Source organism: Patella vulgata, chromosome 4 (genome assembly GCF_932274485.2).
Source record: "Patella vulgata chromosome 4, xgPatVulg1.2, whole genome shotgun sequence".
In the NCBI taxonomy this organism is placed as follows: domain Eukaryota; kingdom Metazoa; phylum Mollusca; class Gastropoda; family Patellidae; genus Patella; species Patella vulgata.
This window is the reverse complement of record NC_065882.2, coordinates 82,598,163-82,617,375: the sequence shown is the minus strand read 5'-3', so window position 1 is coordinate 82,617,375 and position 19,213 is coordinate 82,598,163. Positions and strand designations below refer to the sequence as shown.

At 36.6% G+C, this 19,213-nt stretch overlaps 1 protein-coding gene across 3 annotated transcripts; it reads right to left on the bottom strand.

The window, feature by feature from the left end:
* Positions 1-157: 157 nt before the first annotated feature.
* LOC126817593 (chloride channel CLIC-like protein 1) lies at positions 158-18,733 on the bottom strand. Of its 3 annotated transcripts, none has more exons than XM_050544663.2 (8): positions 18,671-18,733; positions 11,409-11,595; positions 9,574-9,858; positions 8,942-9,172; positions 7,573-7,713; positions 4,208-4,405; positions 2,573-2,809; positions 158-2,007 (listed from the first exon to the last, which is right to left on the bottom strand). In XM_050544663.2, the coding sequence occupies exons 2-8, from the start codon at positions 11,541-11,543 to the stop codon at positions 1,513-1,515; spliced, it is 1,722 nt and encodes a 573-aa protein (XP_050400620.2). In that variant the 5' UTR covers positions 11,544-11,595; positions 18,671-18,733; the 3' UTR covers positions 158-1,512. The 3 variants fall into 3 exon arrangements, with proteins under 3 accessions (XP_050400620.2, XP_050400621.2, XP_050400619.2); XM_050544664.2 differs by having other exon boundaries at positions 18,584-18,705; XM_050544662.2 differs by lacking the exon at positions 18,671-18,733 and adding an exon at positions 17,495-17,513.
* Between the last annotated feature and the right edge of the window lie 480 nt (positions 18,734-19,213).

Genomic DNA, 19,213 nt, shown 5'->3' with positions numbered 1-19,213 from the left:
CATGTAAAAGTTGGAATTCGATATAAGAGTAGGCCTTAGTGTCTGGGCAAAATTGACCTCATAGCATTCTGTATAGCGTTTGCTGAATTTATTTCCACAGATGTTAGCGGCGGCCTTGAACTGCACACGTAGGCCGCTTCTAGGGAAGAAATCAATATTGATTTTATTTTTATATATTTATTTTTAGCAGAAGCACTAAATTTGTTGAGATTTATATCACAATTACAAGTATTATAGAGATACAAATATACTACACACAAACATAAGCCCCGTTTACACTTGGCCGTGATAAGCGTGCCGGAGAACGGCACCAGGCCACGATAAATTTCAAGTAATTGACCCGTTTACATAACTCTAAAATAACCTGTCTCAGAACCGTGTCAGGTACATGTGCACAAAATGTGGAACTCTTCACAGAAAAATGAATTTCAGTCCCTTTGCAAATTACCAGGATGAAAACAATTATAGTGGTATTCAGTACGGCACGCTTATGTTGACCCATTTACACTACAAAAACATCAACCGTGCCGTGCCCACCTGGCCCGCCTAAAATTTGTAATGTAAACGGGGTTATAGACCCTCTTTCTTAAGACACCTAACATCCCCCCTGAACATGATATGGGTTATATTTTGCCAAATATACCGGACATGTCCTACACAAGTGGGCAAACGTCCTATCGGGAATATGCCCACTCGGACATCAAGACACTTTATACAAACAATTGACAATAAATCAATCTATAGTAAATGAGTGATGTATTATGAATGATCGATTAAATGATGTAAATTTCAAAACAAAATGTGATAAATAATACAAAAAGCACCTGGAAAAATAGCACAACCACATTATTTTTATCAGCTGCCTAGGTGCCAAACATTGTTCCCATTCAGCATTGTTACCATTTTCAGAAAAATATTCTGCATAGAATTTCAGATCCATGTCTGGCCTGATGAATGATGAAAATACAATATAAGAGCCTCATTAACATTTCAGGGAGAGGCGTTTTACATCCACTAAGAATGTTCTCAAATCTCATTCAGATATCCTGAATAAAAGTATTGTTCAAAAAAAAAAAACATTAACCTTTCATAAGGCTATACCATCATTTTTTAAATGTGCATGGATGACCTATGAGTCTCCCCAGGAAGAAACACAATTTTACCAGTGGTACAGAAATGAAATGAGATGGAGTTGTGGTAATGAAAGCTATTTTCAATTTATAAACTTATGATTATGCAAAGTATGAAAACATAATAATCTTTAAAACTGGCGATTACTGTGGAATAAGCGGGTAAGATATACAGCATTACTATATAAGGCCGAAACGATTCACCAGTGAACCACGATTTTTTCCATAAAAACGATGAACGATACTTTTTATAAAAAAATTGATAATCAATGTCAAACATTAGGTGAATTTTTGGTGAAAGGTAATTATAGCTTTTGGTCAATATTAATTTTACAGTTTGGTAATCAATCATAATGACTGGCATTCATCATTGCTGTCATTTTTACTTTTCTAGTTGTCCTATGTCTGAAATGGGCGTGTCGGTACCACTTTTTTTCACAGGTATTGCAGACCGTTTGGGGTCATTTGTCCCCACGGCACCAGTTTCCAGAACATCCTCCGAACACTCAACACAAATTTTTTCAGATACATTTGCAGATTCGTTTAGACGTTTGTTTTTATTTTTGTTGAGTTTTGATTTCGGTTTTTCAACTTCTATTTCACAATTATCACCTTCGCTGTCTTCACTGGCACCATTTTCAACCCCATTTTGAACTGGAGATGATTTTACTTTGAATTCTTTTTGCTGGTCTTGTTTCGGGTGTTTCTTAGCTCGTACATCCTTTTGGGGAGATTTTGAACTTGGTGCATCTCCCCCACCGCCAGAATATTGTATAGCAGGATTAGATTGATGGTCTAGAACATTTTGTAACATTTTTTGGACCTGCTTCATCTGCTCTTCCATCTTGATTCTATATCTGTCATCTAGAGCCTGAATCTAAAATAAAAATAACGATATTAAAGACTTGGGATGAGTTATTGGAGAGAGAGATAGAGAGAGAGAGAGAGAGAGAGAGAGTTTAAGTTCACTCGACACAAACTAGGTCATTTCAGGACTAACATATAGTGCAATTTTATTTCAATAATTCGCTTGCGTAGGGGTCTTTAGCAGTGGGAGGAAACCGCAGGACCTGGAGAAAATCCACGATGTTGAACAGGGGACCCTACTCCTTGTCACGTACAACCGAGGAATCGAAAGCACGCCAGTTGACCGACCTTATGATACAGCGCGCACATGCTAACCATTCGGCCATCCAATTCCCCATGAGTTATTGGAAAGTTTCGGAAAATGTTCAACATTAAATTATGAAAATAAAATCAACAGTAGAATGTGGTGGCTGAGCAACCTGTGACATACTGAAACGTGCGAATATCGAGAGAGAAATGTTCGGATTATGAGTTCTCGGTTTGACCATCGATAATTGGTCAAAAAGTGGCATACTCTGCTCTTTTGCCGATACTGGAAGCACCCATATCGCCACATCATAAAATTGTTTTGTTACCTCTATATTACGGTCTCTTCGTCCTGGTTCAATGGTTAACATACCAAACGGCATACCAACTCGATATCCAAAACCCATAAACAAAACCAAGAAACCGAAGATAGTCATGATGACCAAGACTATCGGCCATAGTTGTATAGGTAGATCTTTCAATAATGTTCTAGTAAAATCACTCAAGCCCTCAGCGATATGACGTAAAGGTGTTACAAAGAACCGTACTGCTGTTACAGCTAAAGCCTGAAAAGAATAAAAATCGAAACGGTTTGATTCGGTCTGAAGTGTTTCTCACATGTTGATCCAACAGAATGGAATGAATTACCAATGGATGTTAAAGGCTCAATACCACTCTTGTTGTAACTGAATAATATGTCCCAATCTTTATTCTAGTCAACAAATTGTACTATTTTACAATATTCCAATTAATTGATGATACAAATTTCATCTTAACACACCTAATTTAAAAAATTGGAAAAATTCAACTAAATGATTTGAAAAGCCTAACGTAAACCTTTTCAAATGTGACTTGGATTTAAAAATATTTTCTAACCCTCTGGACAAGTAAAATAGGATGTAATGGATAATTTACACAACAGGTAGGACACATAAACATCTAATACTTAGAATGTCCCTTTAAGAACTCAATTTCTTTAGAAGTATTTAGTTATAGACTCAAAGTGACTCACTTTTTGGACTGCGCTTTGAGCATGCTTAGTCATGGAAACAGCGCATTATGTATATATAGAGAGAGAAATGGGGTTTAACGTCCACTCGATGCAAACTAGGTCATTTTGGGACTAACATATGGTTTAATTTTATTTCAATAATTCGCTTGCGCGTAGGGGTCTTTAGCAGTGGGATGAAACCAGAGGACCCGGAGAAAACACCTGGACAGGCGACCCCACTCCTTGTCACGTACAACCGGGAATCCAAAACCACGCCAGTTGACTCAATGACAGGCCTTATGATACAGCACGCACATGCTAACCACTCGTCCATTCCCCCCCACCATAGTCATAGCACACGGTATGGAATATACCTGTAGTCATTAGCCAAGGAGCCATGGTGACTCAGTCGGTACGTTGTTGGCTCGTTAACCAGGAGGTCTCGTCTTCAATCCCTGCATTGGCAGAGAAAGTTCCATTAGGATTTTCTGCCGTGGTTTCCTCATGTCAGTGGTGTAGGATGGCGAGTCTGGTTTCGGATGAGACGAAATAAAAGTAGGCCATAGCGCTGCTGTCCAGGCAAAATTTTCCTCATAGCACACTGCATGGTGCATATCCATCTTCATTAGTCCAGTAGGAGCAGGTTAGTAGGACGTTAAACCCCATTTCATTTCAGACACACAGAGATCGAGCCTGGGACCTCCTAGTTACTCCGCCAGCGCCTTACTCACCAAGTCACTCCTTTTTTGAGAGAGCGAGAAAAATTGGGTTAAACGTCTACACAACTACCCTAGTGCTTGTCAAGTACAACCGGGGAATTGAAACCGTGCCAGTTGACTCAATGACTGGCCTTGTGATACAACATGCACAGACTAACCATTTGGCCCTCCAACTCACCCTCCTTTTTTGAGGACCACATGTAAGATTAGTTTTCCTCTTGATATAAGGTTTTCATTTTGTTTATCATACTGACCTCGATTGGGGAAACTTTTACGATGGGATCAATCAGAAGCTGTTCGTAGTAATCTATACATTCATCTTTCTGAAACGTGACTTGTGACACCATCCATGACCAGGTCACTGATAAAAAACCTGACTCCTTATCTTCACGACTTTTACAGTGTTCTGGCATTTCTTTACTCACTGCATAATGTTGTTTTGATACTTCTCTCTAAAAAAAATAAAATAAACCAGATCAAATGACATTGTAAGTAGCCATGTTTCTGCAACATTTGAAACCAATCCATCAATCTATTACTGAAATGTTTTAAAGGGGAAATTCCAGATATCACTGGAGGCGTGCTAAATAAAAATGAAATGAAATGAAATGGGGTTAAACCAGGCCTGAAAATAACGGTTTTAGATGTACCTGACAAAATGAAATATTACCTGACATTTTCAACTTAGTGCCAGACATGTATTAATTATATCAATAAAAAAGACAAAATGACAGGCCCCAGAGGTTTAGTGCCTGACAAAGCCTGCATCTGTGCCTGATATTGTCAGTGACAGGTGCCTTATTTTCAGGCTTGGGTTTAACATACTACTTTGCTGCTTCGACTGGGCTAATGAAGATAGGAATACGCCTTAGAGTGTGCTTTGAGGGAAATTTTGCCTGGGCCACAGCACCATATCCTAATATTATATCGAATTCCAACTGCCAAGGGATCGTTGTCACAAAGTGACCTCAGGTTCTTTAACTTAATTGCCCCTTTTCCCAATTTTCCCAACAAACAACACAACTAATTAATTTATTTTCACTATGTATAGTGTTATATTCAATATACATATACAATTTTATAGGGTTTTACAAAAATACAATGCTTTCAAGTTACAGTTCATTTCGTCATCTAACACACCGTCGCTTTAATTTGATCAATCCACCTGGAAAGTATTCAGATTAATTCTCTGTCCGAAATCCACCATCCAAATAGCGTAGTTTTTTAAAAACTATTTCAACCCTTGAAGATTCACAAAACCCTCACATGTCACAGATCCACATAATTTCCCGGATTCACCTAGACTCACTAGCTGTATTAAAATTCACCAAGACTTAAACATACTTCACCAAGACTACATAGGCGTACAGTGTATGATTCACAAAGTTCACCAAGATTAAACTACTAATATGATTCACAAGGTTACCAATGGATTGAAATATCGGTCACCTAGCTAGACATTACCAGTTAAATGTTATTTCATCAAGGAACGGATTCATCACATTTAAATACATCGTATATATTTACCAGCTTTTAATCATCTAAAGCCAGTCATTGGTGTTACTGTATAGATATTGAAGATAGGTTGCCAGGCAACGAAACATACGCCCACAGCAGCTACAAATCGTCCGGGCAAGTCAACAAGTGTTGTCGCATATTTTTACTTTTTTCGGTAATGAAACATTTATAATAAACTAAAATCTGATTAAGAGTAACTCATGAAGTAATTATCAGAAAACCATTAGAATTTGTTCAGTTTTTATAAAGTTCTGCCCCATGCTAACGTTTAGTATACAAAACTTTTAATATCATGGATTTAGCTGTTCAAGTCATAAAAATTCATTGAAAATCAATATACTTGTTCGTCTAAAGATCTTAAACTCTGTGTATCAATCTGAAGTCACAAGATTTTTCAAAGTGATCAAGGACCATAACTTTGGCATTAATTATCAGAAATTAATAGGATTCTTCGTCTCATGATCTCAAACACTGTGTATATACTCTGTGTATCAATCTGAAGTCAATCGAATATTAACTTTAGCCTGTAGAGCATCCACAAGATTTTCTGAAGTGATCAAGGGCCATAACTCTGGCAGTAATTATCTAAAATCACTGAAAATGAAAAGACTTCTTCGTCTCATGACCTTAAACACTGTGTATAAATGTAATTGAATCGGATAATAACTTTAGCCTCTAGAGCGTCCACAAGATTTTTCAAAGTGATCAACGGCCATAACTCTGGCATAACTTGAAAAGCAAAATAGAAACTACCACCGAATAATTTTGCGTATATGTATTGTTTAATGGTTGATAGCGAGACATTAAGTAATATATTGTAACAACAAGAGCGCCATGAGGCCTGAGTGTTTTTACAATATATTACGCAATGTCTTAAGCTCGAGACCATTAAACAACTTTAAATACAGACACTTGCACATGCTTTGCAATGAAATACGTCACTCAGGTTCAATATTTTAACTAGTTACATTTGGCACATTGCCCGTACGATTATTTGAAATAATGGTACGCCAACATCAAAGGATGACGTCACATCTGTATTTTAGATATTGAGAATCATCAACATCACATCATGTTGAGACTTTTGGGACTTATCACAAATATACAAGAAAAAAGTATTCTGGTTCTCAGATAATCCACAGCAAGTATCTAAAGGAGAGAGGGAGAGAAATGGGGTTTAACGTCCACTCGACACAAACTAGGTCATTTCAGGACTAACATATGGTTTAATTACATTTACATAATTTGCTTGCGCGTAGGGGTCTTTAGCAGTGGGAGGAAACCGGAGGACTCGGAGGAAACCTAAAGGAGAGAGGGAGAGAAATGGGGTTTAACGTCCACTCGACACAAACTAGGTCATTTCAGGACTAACATATGGTTTAATTACATTTACATAATTTGCTTGCGCGTAGGGGTCTTTAGCAGTGGGAGGAAACCGGAGGACTCGGAGGAAACCTACGAGGTTGGACAGGTGACCCTACTCCTTGTCATGTACGACCGGGGAATCGAAACAACGCCAGTTGACTCAATGACAGACATAATGATACAACGCTCACACGCTAACAATTGGGCATTCCAATTAAAAATCGAGACCTCTAGAGGATCCATAGCTTTGGTATTACGTACCCATACACCATTTGTGTACAGGGAATAGCCATTTTGTCTAGCAGTATCAATCCGATTTTCAAAAAGTTAATGGTTTAACAGTGGTATATTTAAATTGTGACCTCTAGTGGGTCCACACGCTAAAAACGTGATTTTTCATACAATCAACATTCATAATCCAGGAAGTTCCGGTCCGATATGCGCCGATATCTAGAGAAACTTAGATATTTGGGTTATAAATCGGGCAAACCTGTGACCTCTAGGGTGTCCACAAGCTAAAAACTTGATTTTCATACAACCAGGGGTGATAATTCATTAAATTACGGTCCGATACCTGCCAATATCAAAAGGAATCGAGATCTTTGGGATATAAACAAAATGTGAACGGACAGACAGGGGGAACGGCAAATGTGGGCGTATAAAAATAGGTAATGTAGCCCTTTTGAAGTGATGGTTATCTACGAGCCAGAATAGTTGTTTAAATGGCCTAACTAACCTTGTATAAGCTGTACCATGTGAGACAGACACTGACAATAAACACCAATATAAACAAATAATACATGAGTTGATATTTGTTAAATTTCAGATGAACCATTATCGTTGCTATGACTACAATCAGACCTATAATCAACAATACCTGAAACATACAGAAAACAACCATTGTTAGAGTATTGATGGAAAATAGAATCTTCATTAGGCCAAAAAAAAAAAAAATGTTCTATTTCGGTAACCAGATCGACCCATTACAAAAACCTGCCGACTCAAGAGAAATAAAAAACTTTTTGTATGCGACCGTTTAGAATACTCTAAGCCTACCGGATTTGTGAAAATGCCTATATTATTTGTTGCTATAAATGAATATAAATGTCTTCGTTCTTTGAATCTACATTTACCGATCAGAGTCGGCAGGTACTGTATAGTGAACGATTATTAAGAACTGACATACCATTGACTCGCGATTTCTAACTGACAAGAAAACCGAGACTAGAGGTTTCGTATAGATTTACCACTGCACATTCTGAAAAGCTATAATCCTCACAACCTTTGTTCTAATAAGTGAACATATATTTCAAACCGGTGGATAGGATCTGTTCGATTGGTATTTAAAACAAAACAAATAAATTTATTACGGACCTATTACGTGCGACGGCACGATATGATTTTTTTAAGCTTTCATCGGGAGTTCTTTCCCTTGAACAAAATGGTCTCCCTACACTATTTTTTTTAGCATAGAACGATTAAAATATCCATTTGCCCCTTAAGAGAATATTTAAATCATAATCTAGCGTCTGATACATTGTTAAACAATTATCCAAGAATTCCATCCACCAATCTATTCAAGCTTTGTGCTCCCAGGCGTCGACACAACCTAACATAAAATTGAAATTTTTCGCACAGAATATTAGGCTATGGTAGATCTACTAGATCTAACAATGTAACATTAAAAAAAAAACCTACCTACCGACCCTTTCCATCCGCTACAGGAAACAGAGCCCTCTTTTTGGCCTTAAAAGGCTATAATTCGATAAAAACAACAGAATTAATGGAATCCCATGAAATACAAACTCGATCTGTGACTCTTCTGGATCCATTCCCCCCCACGGCGTTCATGTAAAAGAATCCTTAATAGGAACTTGAGGAAGTATAGGCGTAGACACCATTCTCCAGGCAAAATTTCTCTCATAGCACAAAGAATGATAGAATGGATAAGTTGAAATGCTGCCAATAATACAGTCACTTCTCCACACGAACTGGACTGAAGACGACGATCATACAGTCACTTCTCCACACGAACTGGACTGAAGACAACGATCAAACACCATGCAGTGTGCTATGAGGAAAATTTTACCTGGCTAGCTACCTACATGTAAAAGCTTTTCAATGGAAATTCCCAGTCTATCCTCAATCCATAAATGTCGACTGGTTTTTCCACCAATAGGAACTTCTTTAATTGTTTGTATCATCCGAGTAAGAATTTCATGTGCCGTGTTCAGGTCCATCTCCGTTTGACTGTCACTGTAACGCTGTAATTTATTCAAGTCGGCATTATCTAAGATCAGACGCAGATCAAATTCAACAGCGCCCCCTTCATACACCTGGATGAAAAGAAATAAACAAGGAAATATATCATATACATTGAGACAAGATATATAAATGAAATGAAATGGGGTTTTAAGTCCTACTGGGCTAATGAAGATGGGCATACGACAGGGAAATTTTGCCTGGGCAGAGGCGCTACGGATACGGATTACTCTTACATGTATATCGAATTCCAACTGTCAAGGGATCTTTTACATGCACGCCAATGTGTACACAGGACCTCGTTTTTTTTTTTGTCCCATCTTGTCAGGTCTCCGTCCTACATCAATGACAAGAGGGAACCACGCCGGAAAATCTGGATGAAATTTCTCGGCCAATGCAGGGATCGAACACTTGACCTCCAGCGTCTTACCCACTTAGCCACCGTGATCCCCCTATTTATTTTGTATAGCCTTACCTTTCCTTTTAGATGATATAACAAAGTATTAACATATTGACGAAATAAAAGAGAGGCTGTAGATACTCGGATAGGACATTTAGTGATGTCCATCTTTTGTCGGGGGGTGGCATCTTTATTTAGAGTTTCAACCGGAATTCTTATCATCTTTTCCTGGGGTGGATTGTTGGACATGCTATCTTTATTAAGTGTTTCCACTGGACTGTTTATATTCTTTCCTGGAGGTGGATTGTCCGGCTTCTCTGGATTATTTGGATCTGTATCTACAGTGACTTTCTTTGACTTCTATAAAAAAAATATAATTTTAAAAGTAATATTTGAAGGAAGATAATTTTGTTTCATGTAATTAAAGGAGTTAAATTGCTAATATTTGGGACCTAGAAATTGACACAAATGGGTCGTAACGCATATAATAATGTAATCTGATTGTATATAAACTGATTTACATTCAATGGTTTCTGTTTTTACTCTAATTTCAAATCAGTTATGTTCAGCTAAATACGCCACAGGTCTCAATGAAAAGGCAATCTCTAGCACCTGGCCCCGAGTTCACAAAGCATTCTCAGAATTAAGTTGAGAATTTGCTCAACATTCAATCACGGTTTATGAGAAATATCTTTGATCCAGAAACACAAAACTTTGCAAATAGTTTCTTACTGATATATCTGATACATTAAAACAACAAAATTATTATAAAGTTCTATATTTTAGTTAAAATAAGGCGAACAAGTTTGAGTAAATTCTCAACTTAAGTCTGAGATTGCTTTGTGAACACAGGGTCTGGTTATTCCAGTCTACACCGATAGTATTTATTGCGTGTGCTCTCCAGATAAGAATATTGCGTCACCGTTTGACATGCCTTGTGGGATATGTCTAGACTTGTTCTTCGAGTCCCTTGTTACAAATGGTACTGACATGCATTATGGTACACGATTCGTGTACCAATGGTAAAATGTTTATTTTGTCTTAAATATTGGATATCAGAGACTTACATGTAGCTACATGTACTTCAAGACTTATGGTTCAACATACATTATATAAGAGCTAAATCTGTCTATTGCAGGTCTTTCTTTGGGCCTTAAATGTTATATAAACTATCAATTAGACATTTATTAACAAAACAAGACCATAATCAACTCGCGATGGTATCGGATACTCATGATTTTAACTAGATTATAGCAGTTTGCCATTTAAAAATTTAATTTAAAAAATGGGAAAGCTAAGTCTCGAATATACAAGTGCCCTGGTTACCACAATGCACCCGTCTTGTCAAAACTACAAACAGTGATAACTTGGCTCAGAATGAAGTAACTTGAATGAAATTTTTAATATTTTCATTTTGCATTATCTATTATTGAGCTATTATCGCAAGAATGATCAGCTCTTTATCTAAATCTTACATAATGTATCTTTAATCATGAGTATTTCAATATAAATTTGGGTAATTTCCAGAATGTCTGCAATAACCTTGAAGTAGAATTAGACCACATTTCAGGCATTGAATACATACAGGGATCCACAGTGTGATAGGTGAGCGGGGCACAGTGGGAAGGATTTCTTTTTTTTTTGTGAATTGACCAGAAGTGAAATTCTATAAAGAATCAAACTACAGTGTATGTACTCGGGTTAAGGCAGTCATTTGTTCTATTTAACAGTGATGTTAATGCAGGAGTTAAAAAATTCATTTTGGGAGTTCGAACAACATGGTGGATGACACATTACTTATATTTTTCCAAAACCTATACCGCTCCAGGAGAAAAAACATCGGGAGAAAGACTGTCATGAATCAAAAAAAACAAAAAACAAATAAAGCCAAGAGACTTTAATAATCAAACCTTATTCATCTTCATGGTGCTAGGATCAAAGTTGATCATATCGAACGGATCTAATTCACCATCATAAGATGTAACCATAGTAACAGCCAAACATAAGGTGACTGCTAAAATGACAAGCTGAAACTCTTTAGCCATTTTTACTGTTTGATAAAATATGTGTTCACCAGAGTTCTTCGGTCACCGAGATCTGAATATAAGAAAACAGGTTATACATCTGTTTATGACTTTCATACAAATATTTCAATTACTACAGACATGTTAAAAAAACGTGTCTATCACATACAATGTAGTTTATTTCAAAGACAGATGTGACAGGACAGTACTATCAGTACCTTGTATATATTAATACCCCAGAGAGAGAGAGAGAGAGAGAGAGAGAGACAGAGACAGAGAGATTAATTACCACTCAACACAAACTATGTTATTTTGGGACTAATTGGTTTAATCATAAGGTCTGTCATTGAGTCAACTGGCCGGGTGTCGATTCCCCGGTTGTACGTGACAAGGTGTAGGGCCGCCTGTCCAGCCTTGTGGGCTTTCTCTGGGTCCTCTGGTTTCCTCCCACTGCTAAAAACCCCTACGCACAAGCGAATTATTGAAATAAAACCGAACCATATGTTAGTCCTGAAATGACCTAGTTTGTGTCGAGTGGACGTTAAACCCCAATTCTCTCTCTCTCTTCAATCTTTCGCTGTCATAGGGTCTTTGTAGCGATGCTAAACGCCGCTACTAGGAGCGCTGGCTGTACTATTTACAGACATCACAAAAAGTTGGCCGAGAAAAGTATACACCGTGTTACGCCTTCTCATGAATATTCAGAGTGTCAAACATTGACCACGTGATGTTTACCATCGGGAAAAATAGATGAACTTGCTGTCGAGTAGGATTTTGTGAAGATGAGGTAAGATTTTCAGATATTTTTCATGAATTGAAAATTTGAAGTTGAGAGAAAGTATCGAAAAAGGCCCTCGACGCTCAAGATTTTGGTATACATGTATCTGGAAAGCCCAATTCATTAACTACTTAGTTTGACCGTTTGTTAAGTCCGTATCCCCCGTAGGAATTCGTAAAATGGCTGAAATGGAACCATGTGGAATTAAAGGGAGGTAACTCGTGGTTGATCAGGGGTCAGACCATAATTGAAAATCCCACAGACTTCAGTGTAAAAAAAATGATGTTAGATTTGGACAGGTTTTTTTGTATTATATTGAATGTTACTAAAGCTACATGTAGCTACCAAACTTTAGCCAGCCATTTCACTAACAACAAAGGATAAAAATTGTGAATGTTGTTGACCACTTTGGATTTTTTTTCAGGAACTGCAGCTGAAGAAGTAAGCTACTGCTTATAATATATACTCATCCAGATCCAAACATAGCCAAAGGCGATCCCTGATATTATTTGGTACAACATAAAATATACAAATGATGATGCTATATATAGGCCTACTCAAACAATTTGCATTAGGACTATAAAAAGGTGGCCTGGTGCGTCAAATGTTTTTGTTTATTTTGAAAAATAACGCATATGAATAATGTGATTATTTTATATTGTTATTATTGTTTGTTTTTGTAAGAAGATACATGTATTAGAAATCTTATATTTGTTGATAAATGTGATAATGGTTTCTTTTTTTTATCATTTTTATTTTAAACCGGTGGGTGAACAATTTTTAATTTCATATTGAAAAGTAACATATAAATAATGTATCATAATGTGAATTTTTATATTGTTTTTATTTTCATGGGATAATGTCTCAACTAGAAAGCTCGACTTGTAATGCACATGTATCACAAATTAATTTTTTTAATACTCTTTCATGTAGATCATATCTTACTTTTTATAAGCTTACCTTTTAATTTGTTATTTAGCACAGTACATTATGTTTTTATCATTTTGCATATTTATCAGACTATTGAAGTGATCATGATACTCATTGTTTAGGATTATTTGGACTCTATTAATTATGTCTATGTTACTGTTTTTAAAAATATAGCTGTTATATAAATCATAGTTTAATTGTTAATTTTCATTCCTGAAACCAACAATCTCAAATTGATGTACATTGTACATGGCAGCTTATAAACAACTAAAGCAGTTGGTGTGGCAAAGGCGGCAAATCTGCCAAAAGCTTACAGGTTTATTTCTCATTTTGCCACACACTTTCAATAATTTTTAAAAATATCCACAGTATAAGTTAGTATAACCGGTTTATAATTGTTTCATGACTGTGACTGGCCAGTGGTCAATGGCCTCGGGACCAGTAGGTGCCCAATTACATACGTAAACTTCAAACGGTCAAAAATTGTGATTTAAGGTGTTGTCATGCAAAAAATAAATAATAGAACAGACTGAAAACACTTTTATGTATGCTTATTCATTCAAAAATAAGCCTCTGTATTAATGTCAAAGTGCTACAATTTAAGTACACACAAATTTGTCCATTTTTTTGCTGTAATTTGTGCGAAATGGGCATGGATCCCAACTTTGAACCTCTGTAACATAAAAAGTATATACATGTACTAGAATATTATAGCAACAATTTGGCTTTATCAAGTACATCTAGATCTTTACTTAGTGCAATTTTCATAGACCTATCTTGTATAGTTACTGAGATATTGGCTTCGGTCAGTTTTTTGCGTTTTTTTAAAAAAGCTGTTTTTTAGTGCCTCTGGTTTGCCTTCTTTAAAACACTATAACTTTTTTAATTTTCAATATTTTTTCAAAATTTTTTCAGATTATTCATTCTAGATAGTTAACAATTACAGCATTATTGTCATTTGTGAGTCATTGGTTGTATCTGAAAAAACGTAGGCAATGCTAGTCTTTGGAGGTGTGGGGGTCAGGTACCCTGGAAAAACCAACAACGGACCGCGGCACTACGGCCTACTCTTATAACGAATTTCAACTGTCAAGGGATCTTTTACGTGCACGCCAATGTGTACACGGTACCTACTACGAAAGGAAGACCATCTATAATTACGTCCGTAATTTGATGGCACTACCTTTTCTACCCGCCGACCACATGCTAGCCGCCTTCGACAAGTTGTGCCTGATGGCAAACACGGACCCTTTATGGGAACTCGTTTCGTATATCCGACAAACCTGGTTCGAGTCCTCCATCTATTCTCTAAATAATATCAGCCGTAAATAGATAATTTAATGAAATCAAAGTAATTGATTTATGTATGATTTATGTATGAAATGATTTAATGAAATTTAAGAAATTAAGTAATTGATTTATGTATGAAATGATTTATGTATGAAATGATTTATGTATGAAATGATACAAATAGTATTACTAAAAGTGCTATGACATGTTGTTATTGTTATAAATGTATGAATAAAATATTCAAAATACGTAAAACCTGTTTATTGATTTGTGGGATGAAACGACCCGATATGTGGGATGAAACAGCCCGGGGTCAATTTGGGATGAAACAGCCCGGGGTGAACCGGTCATGGGATGAAACGACCTGCTCCCTATCCGAACGACTACTGTCTGAGTCTTGGTAAATTTTAAACAGATTTCTTCGATTATGAACAAACTACTTAACTTTGGTTATTATAAACTTACATGTGTGTTTGTAATCAACTCCCGTTCGATAAAATCCATTGCACAACTAATTATCACAACGATGAAAACAAGTTCTCTCTTGAAAAATTGAAATATCACAAACTTTTCCCAGAGAAAAATACCAATATGGAAGATGGTTACGTCACTCTGCGGAGGATAGCATTTCGTATTAGGGGTGACAGCATAGGAAATTCAAGTACAATTACGACAAGAATCCATGACCACTCGGACCAAAGACCACCCGGTTCAAGACCAGTCGGACCAACTGATAGACCACTCAGCCCAAACAAATAGACTACTCGGACCATACAAAAAGACTATTCGGACCCAACAGAAAGACGACTCGGACCAATAATATAGTGTTGTTTTAATAAATTGATAATTGCGTTTGTTTTAATAAATTGATAATTGCGTTTGTTTTAATATGATTACTCGAACCAATAATAAAGTGTTATTTTAATAAATAAAAATTGATAATTGTGTTTATTTTTTATGACTACTCGAACCAATAATAACGTGTTGTTTGAATAAATTGATAATTGTATCCCAAATCGCAAAATATCGAGAACCACACTTGTAGTCACGTTTAAAAAGGGGCATATTATAAACGTCCGGTCTTCGTATTATTATGGGCTGTTTATATTAACGCATCAAGGGCGGATAACTTGAAAACGTGTCTCCCCCCCCCCCACCATATATTAACCCAGTGGTTAGTGGGGTAGAACGGAATGAAACCACTGGGGATACCACGAATGTGGAAAAAGTAAAATTAGGCCATCAGATAAGAACAGTATACCCGTATATGTAGAAACTGTCAAAAGTCTGGACATACCGAGTCTCATTGCAAGAGTAAATAAGAAAAATTAGATTGATATTTTTTTTTGTCACCATTATTAATTAATTTTAAAACTAATCGTTGATTTATTTTCCGTACACAAAAGTGAACTAAACAACTCTAAATATAAGAATTCCGTATAAGAATTATTTGCTTCTTTGTATTGTGATTTAATAATAAATAAATAGTATATTGTCTAGCCTTATAATATAATTTAATTGGTCCGACTGGTCTTGTTTTGGTCCGACTGGTCTTAGTCGGAGTAGTCTTTGGTCCGAGTGGTCTGGATACCTACGACAATTGGCATTGAGTTTGAGCGTTCGCACACATAACTACCCGCATTCCTGTATTTTAGTTACCGTCTTTTACATTCTAGTAAAATCTCTGCAAATTTTATAGCTTTACTTTTTGAAATATTTTGTTCTAATTATTTGATTAGCGATTCGGATGGGATATTTTACTTTTGAACACGCATGGCTTTATCATACTTCGGTCAATACTGTCGAATCGAGAATTAATGTTCCGCTTCTTACGTGGTCATACGGGCTTAGTAGCATTATATACCCACCCGGGCACCCAATAGGCACGTTAAGGGCTGTCGCAACACGCTTAAAGATGTTACTGAAGCGGTTATTATTCGATCGAAAGAATGCGTATAAAATTAAATATACACTCAGAGAATTCGGAGGTAAGCTTCATGATCCTTGTTAAATTATTTATAACAGAAAGAAGATAGGATATTTATAGTTTATATATGACTTTATTTTTACGAGTATCCGTGCAATCAGTGATAATTTAATTGTGAAGAAAATTTGATAGACTGGCGATTAATGGTTTCCATATAAATCTCCTATGTAATTGCCTTCAATTGATATTTTTTGTCGCCCAAACCCGATCAAAATGATCGCGCTGTCAAACTATCTTTCAATGTTAACCAACCCCCGCAACAGGTATATTGGATTCAACCAATACGTCACGAAGACATTGTTGACATCGACTCTGTCGAAATTACAAGTAAATTTTCAAATTTTTCAAGAGAGAACTTGTTTTCATCGTTGTGATAATTAGTTGTGCAATGGATTTTATCGAACGGGAGTTCATTAAACAAACAGGTAAGTTTATAATAACCAAAGTTAAGTAGTTTGTTCATAATCGAAGAAATCTGTTTAAAATTTACGATGGTTCTGAAGTGATTTGCCAAATCAAGGACGGTTATATAAGGGCTATTTAGATCTACCATTCGACAACTCCATCAGAACACTATAAAATACTAGTATATAAAATCACCCGGTCTGCTAAATAAGCGACCGTGATATCCATAAAATCCACTGGTCTGCCAGACAGGCGACCATTTCTAATCTGCAGTAAAACACACCCCACTTCAGCTAATCAACCCTCTTATATAGGCCAACAGCACGTGCACCCCAAGATCCATATAGGTAGTCGAGTTTAGGCAACCCATCAATGTGGTTGAGTTTGGGAGAGCCAAACCTACTCTGAACGTTGAAAACCTGTCAAGTTACGAAATCACTACACACCTCCCAGTTTTATTACGCCCCCCCCCCCCTTGTACAGTGGGCTGAATCAAAGTTCTGCCCAGACTAAAAATACACACATTATAAACAGGACAATCCAACCAATCAGAAACATGAATAATTCTTAGAAGACACCAACCTCACTATAACTCTACTGAGCAGGAATAATATAAATGATTTCACCGTAATTCTGCATGGGTGGTCCACCTGGAGAGCTGATACCCCCTTGACATCTCCACATTCGACCCCAGGAACCACCAATTAGCTTTGTAACCACTGCTAAACTTAGTAAATCTCAGTGATCACACACACATCTTCTAATAATCAACAATAAAAACTATCTGCATTCAATTCAAAATGAACTATTCATATTCTATAATAGACCGCATAAACTATTCTTGTTTGAGATTCAACGTTTAATTATCTCTGTCTTGCTAGGTCCCCTTCATTTCTCCGCCATATCTAAAATGGAATTCCCCAGGAAAGCGTTGCAGACTATACTTGGTACTCTTCCCAGATTAAACACTCACGATAATCTTTCAACCACTGCCAACAACTATTAACAACTCTTACAGTTGTTGTTAACTTCTGCTACCACCAATGATTCTTCCTTCACAGCCAACAACGGTGACATCGACAAACCCACCGATGATGATTCTTCGTGTACAGTCAACGACGATGAGATCGTTAAACCCACAACCACCGATGATTTGGACACCAGGCGCTAATTCTTTCTACTACATCGAGTCTCTTTCGACACAGCCAACAACTCTGACATTGCTAACACTAACGATTCTTCCTTCACAGCCAACGACGGTGACATCAATAAACCCATTGATGATTCGGACACCAGACGCTATCAACCTTTACATATCTTTTAAAATGTTTTATCAAATAACCAACATCTCCTCACTGGGCAAAACTACGCCCATAATCTTATTCCCTATTTTAGACCTAGACAAGACAGGTTCGAAACAAGAAATGTTCGGTCTAATAGAATACCGCCTGACAAGTAGATACCCTCTCATTGCATACAATCTAAAGTACCGTCTGACGACAATATTATCGGACTGAATACCATTTGACTGGAACCATCTAACAATTGGATATCATTTGACTGACTACAGTTCACACAGTAGACAGCTGACAGTCCTTGTCAGGCTGATGAAATGGGAACTAAACAAAAATGTTGAAAGCAGAGAGGAAACGTTAGTAAAGATTTAAATACCCTGTTGTTCTTTTTCACGGAAACATGCAATAGGCTAATGTTTTAAGAAAAGACTGACTTCGTGGCTGTAAAAAGAACAAAACAAACCTCTTCTTTCAGTTTCATATTCTACTTTATTTTCCTACTAATCCTAGGGACCGATCACTGTACAGTGTAGAATTTATTTCAAAATGTTTGATGTACAAGGCAGTTTATATCGCTTGAAAAGGGTGTATTTAAAATGTCTGGAAAAGAAAAAAAAAGGTGTAAAATCGGAATTGGTAAATTTCTGAATTATTAAAGGGTACTGCGTTGCCAAAGCTAAGGACCTTACTCAAGTTTTCGTTGGGCAATAATCGGTCCCTAAATATTATTATTACGGACTAGACCATGTCCATGGAATATGTTTCAACTTCAACTTAAATGAGATACTTCATAAAATCCTCTGTTAGATTATAACGAAAATATTTCCAATTAAAACGCATATTTATATAATTTATGAAATAAAAATGATCTTTACATGAATTTGGGTATATTGAATACGCGATCGTATTTGCACAATTGATGATATAAATATCGTAGTCAATCCGTGTATTCCCCGATCGACCCTTTCAATATCCGGGTACTTCACGACCAAAAAGATGGTTACGG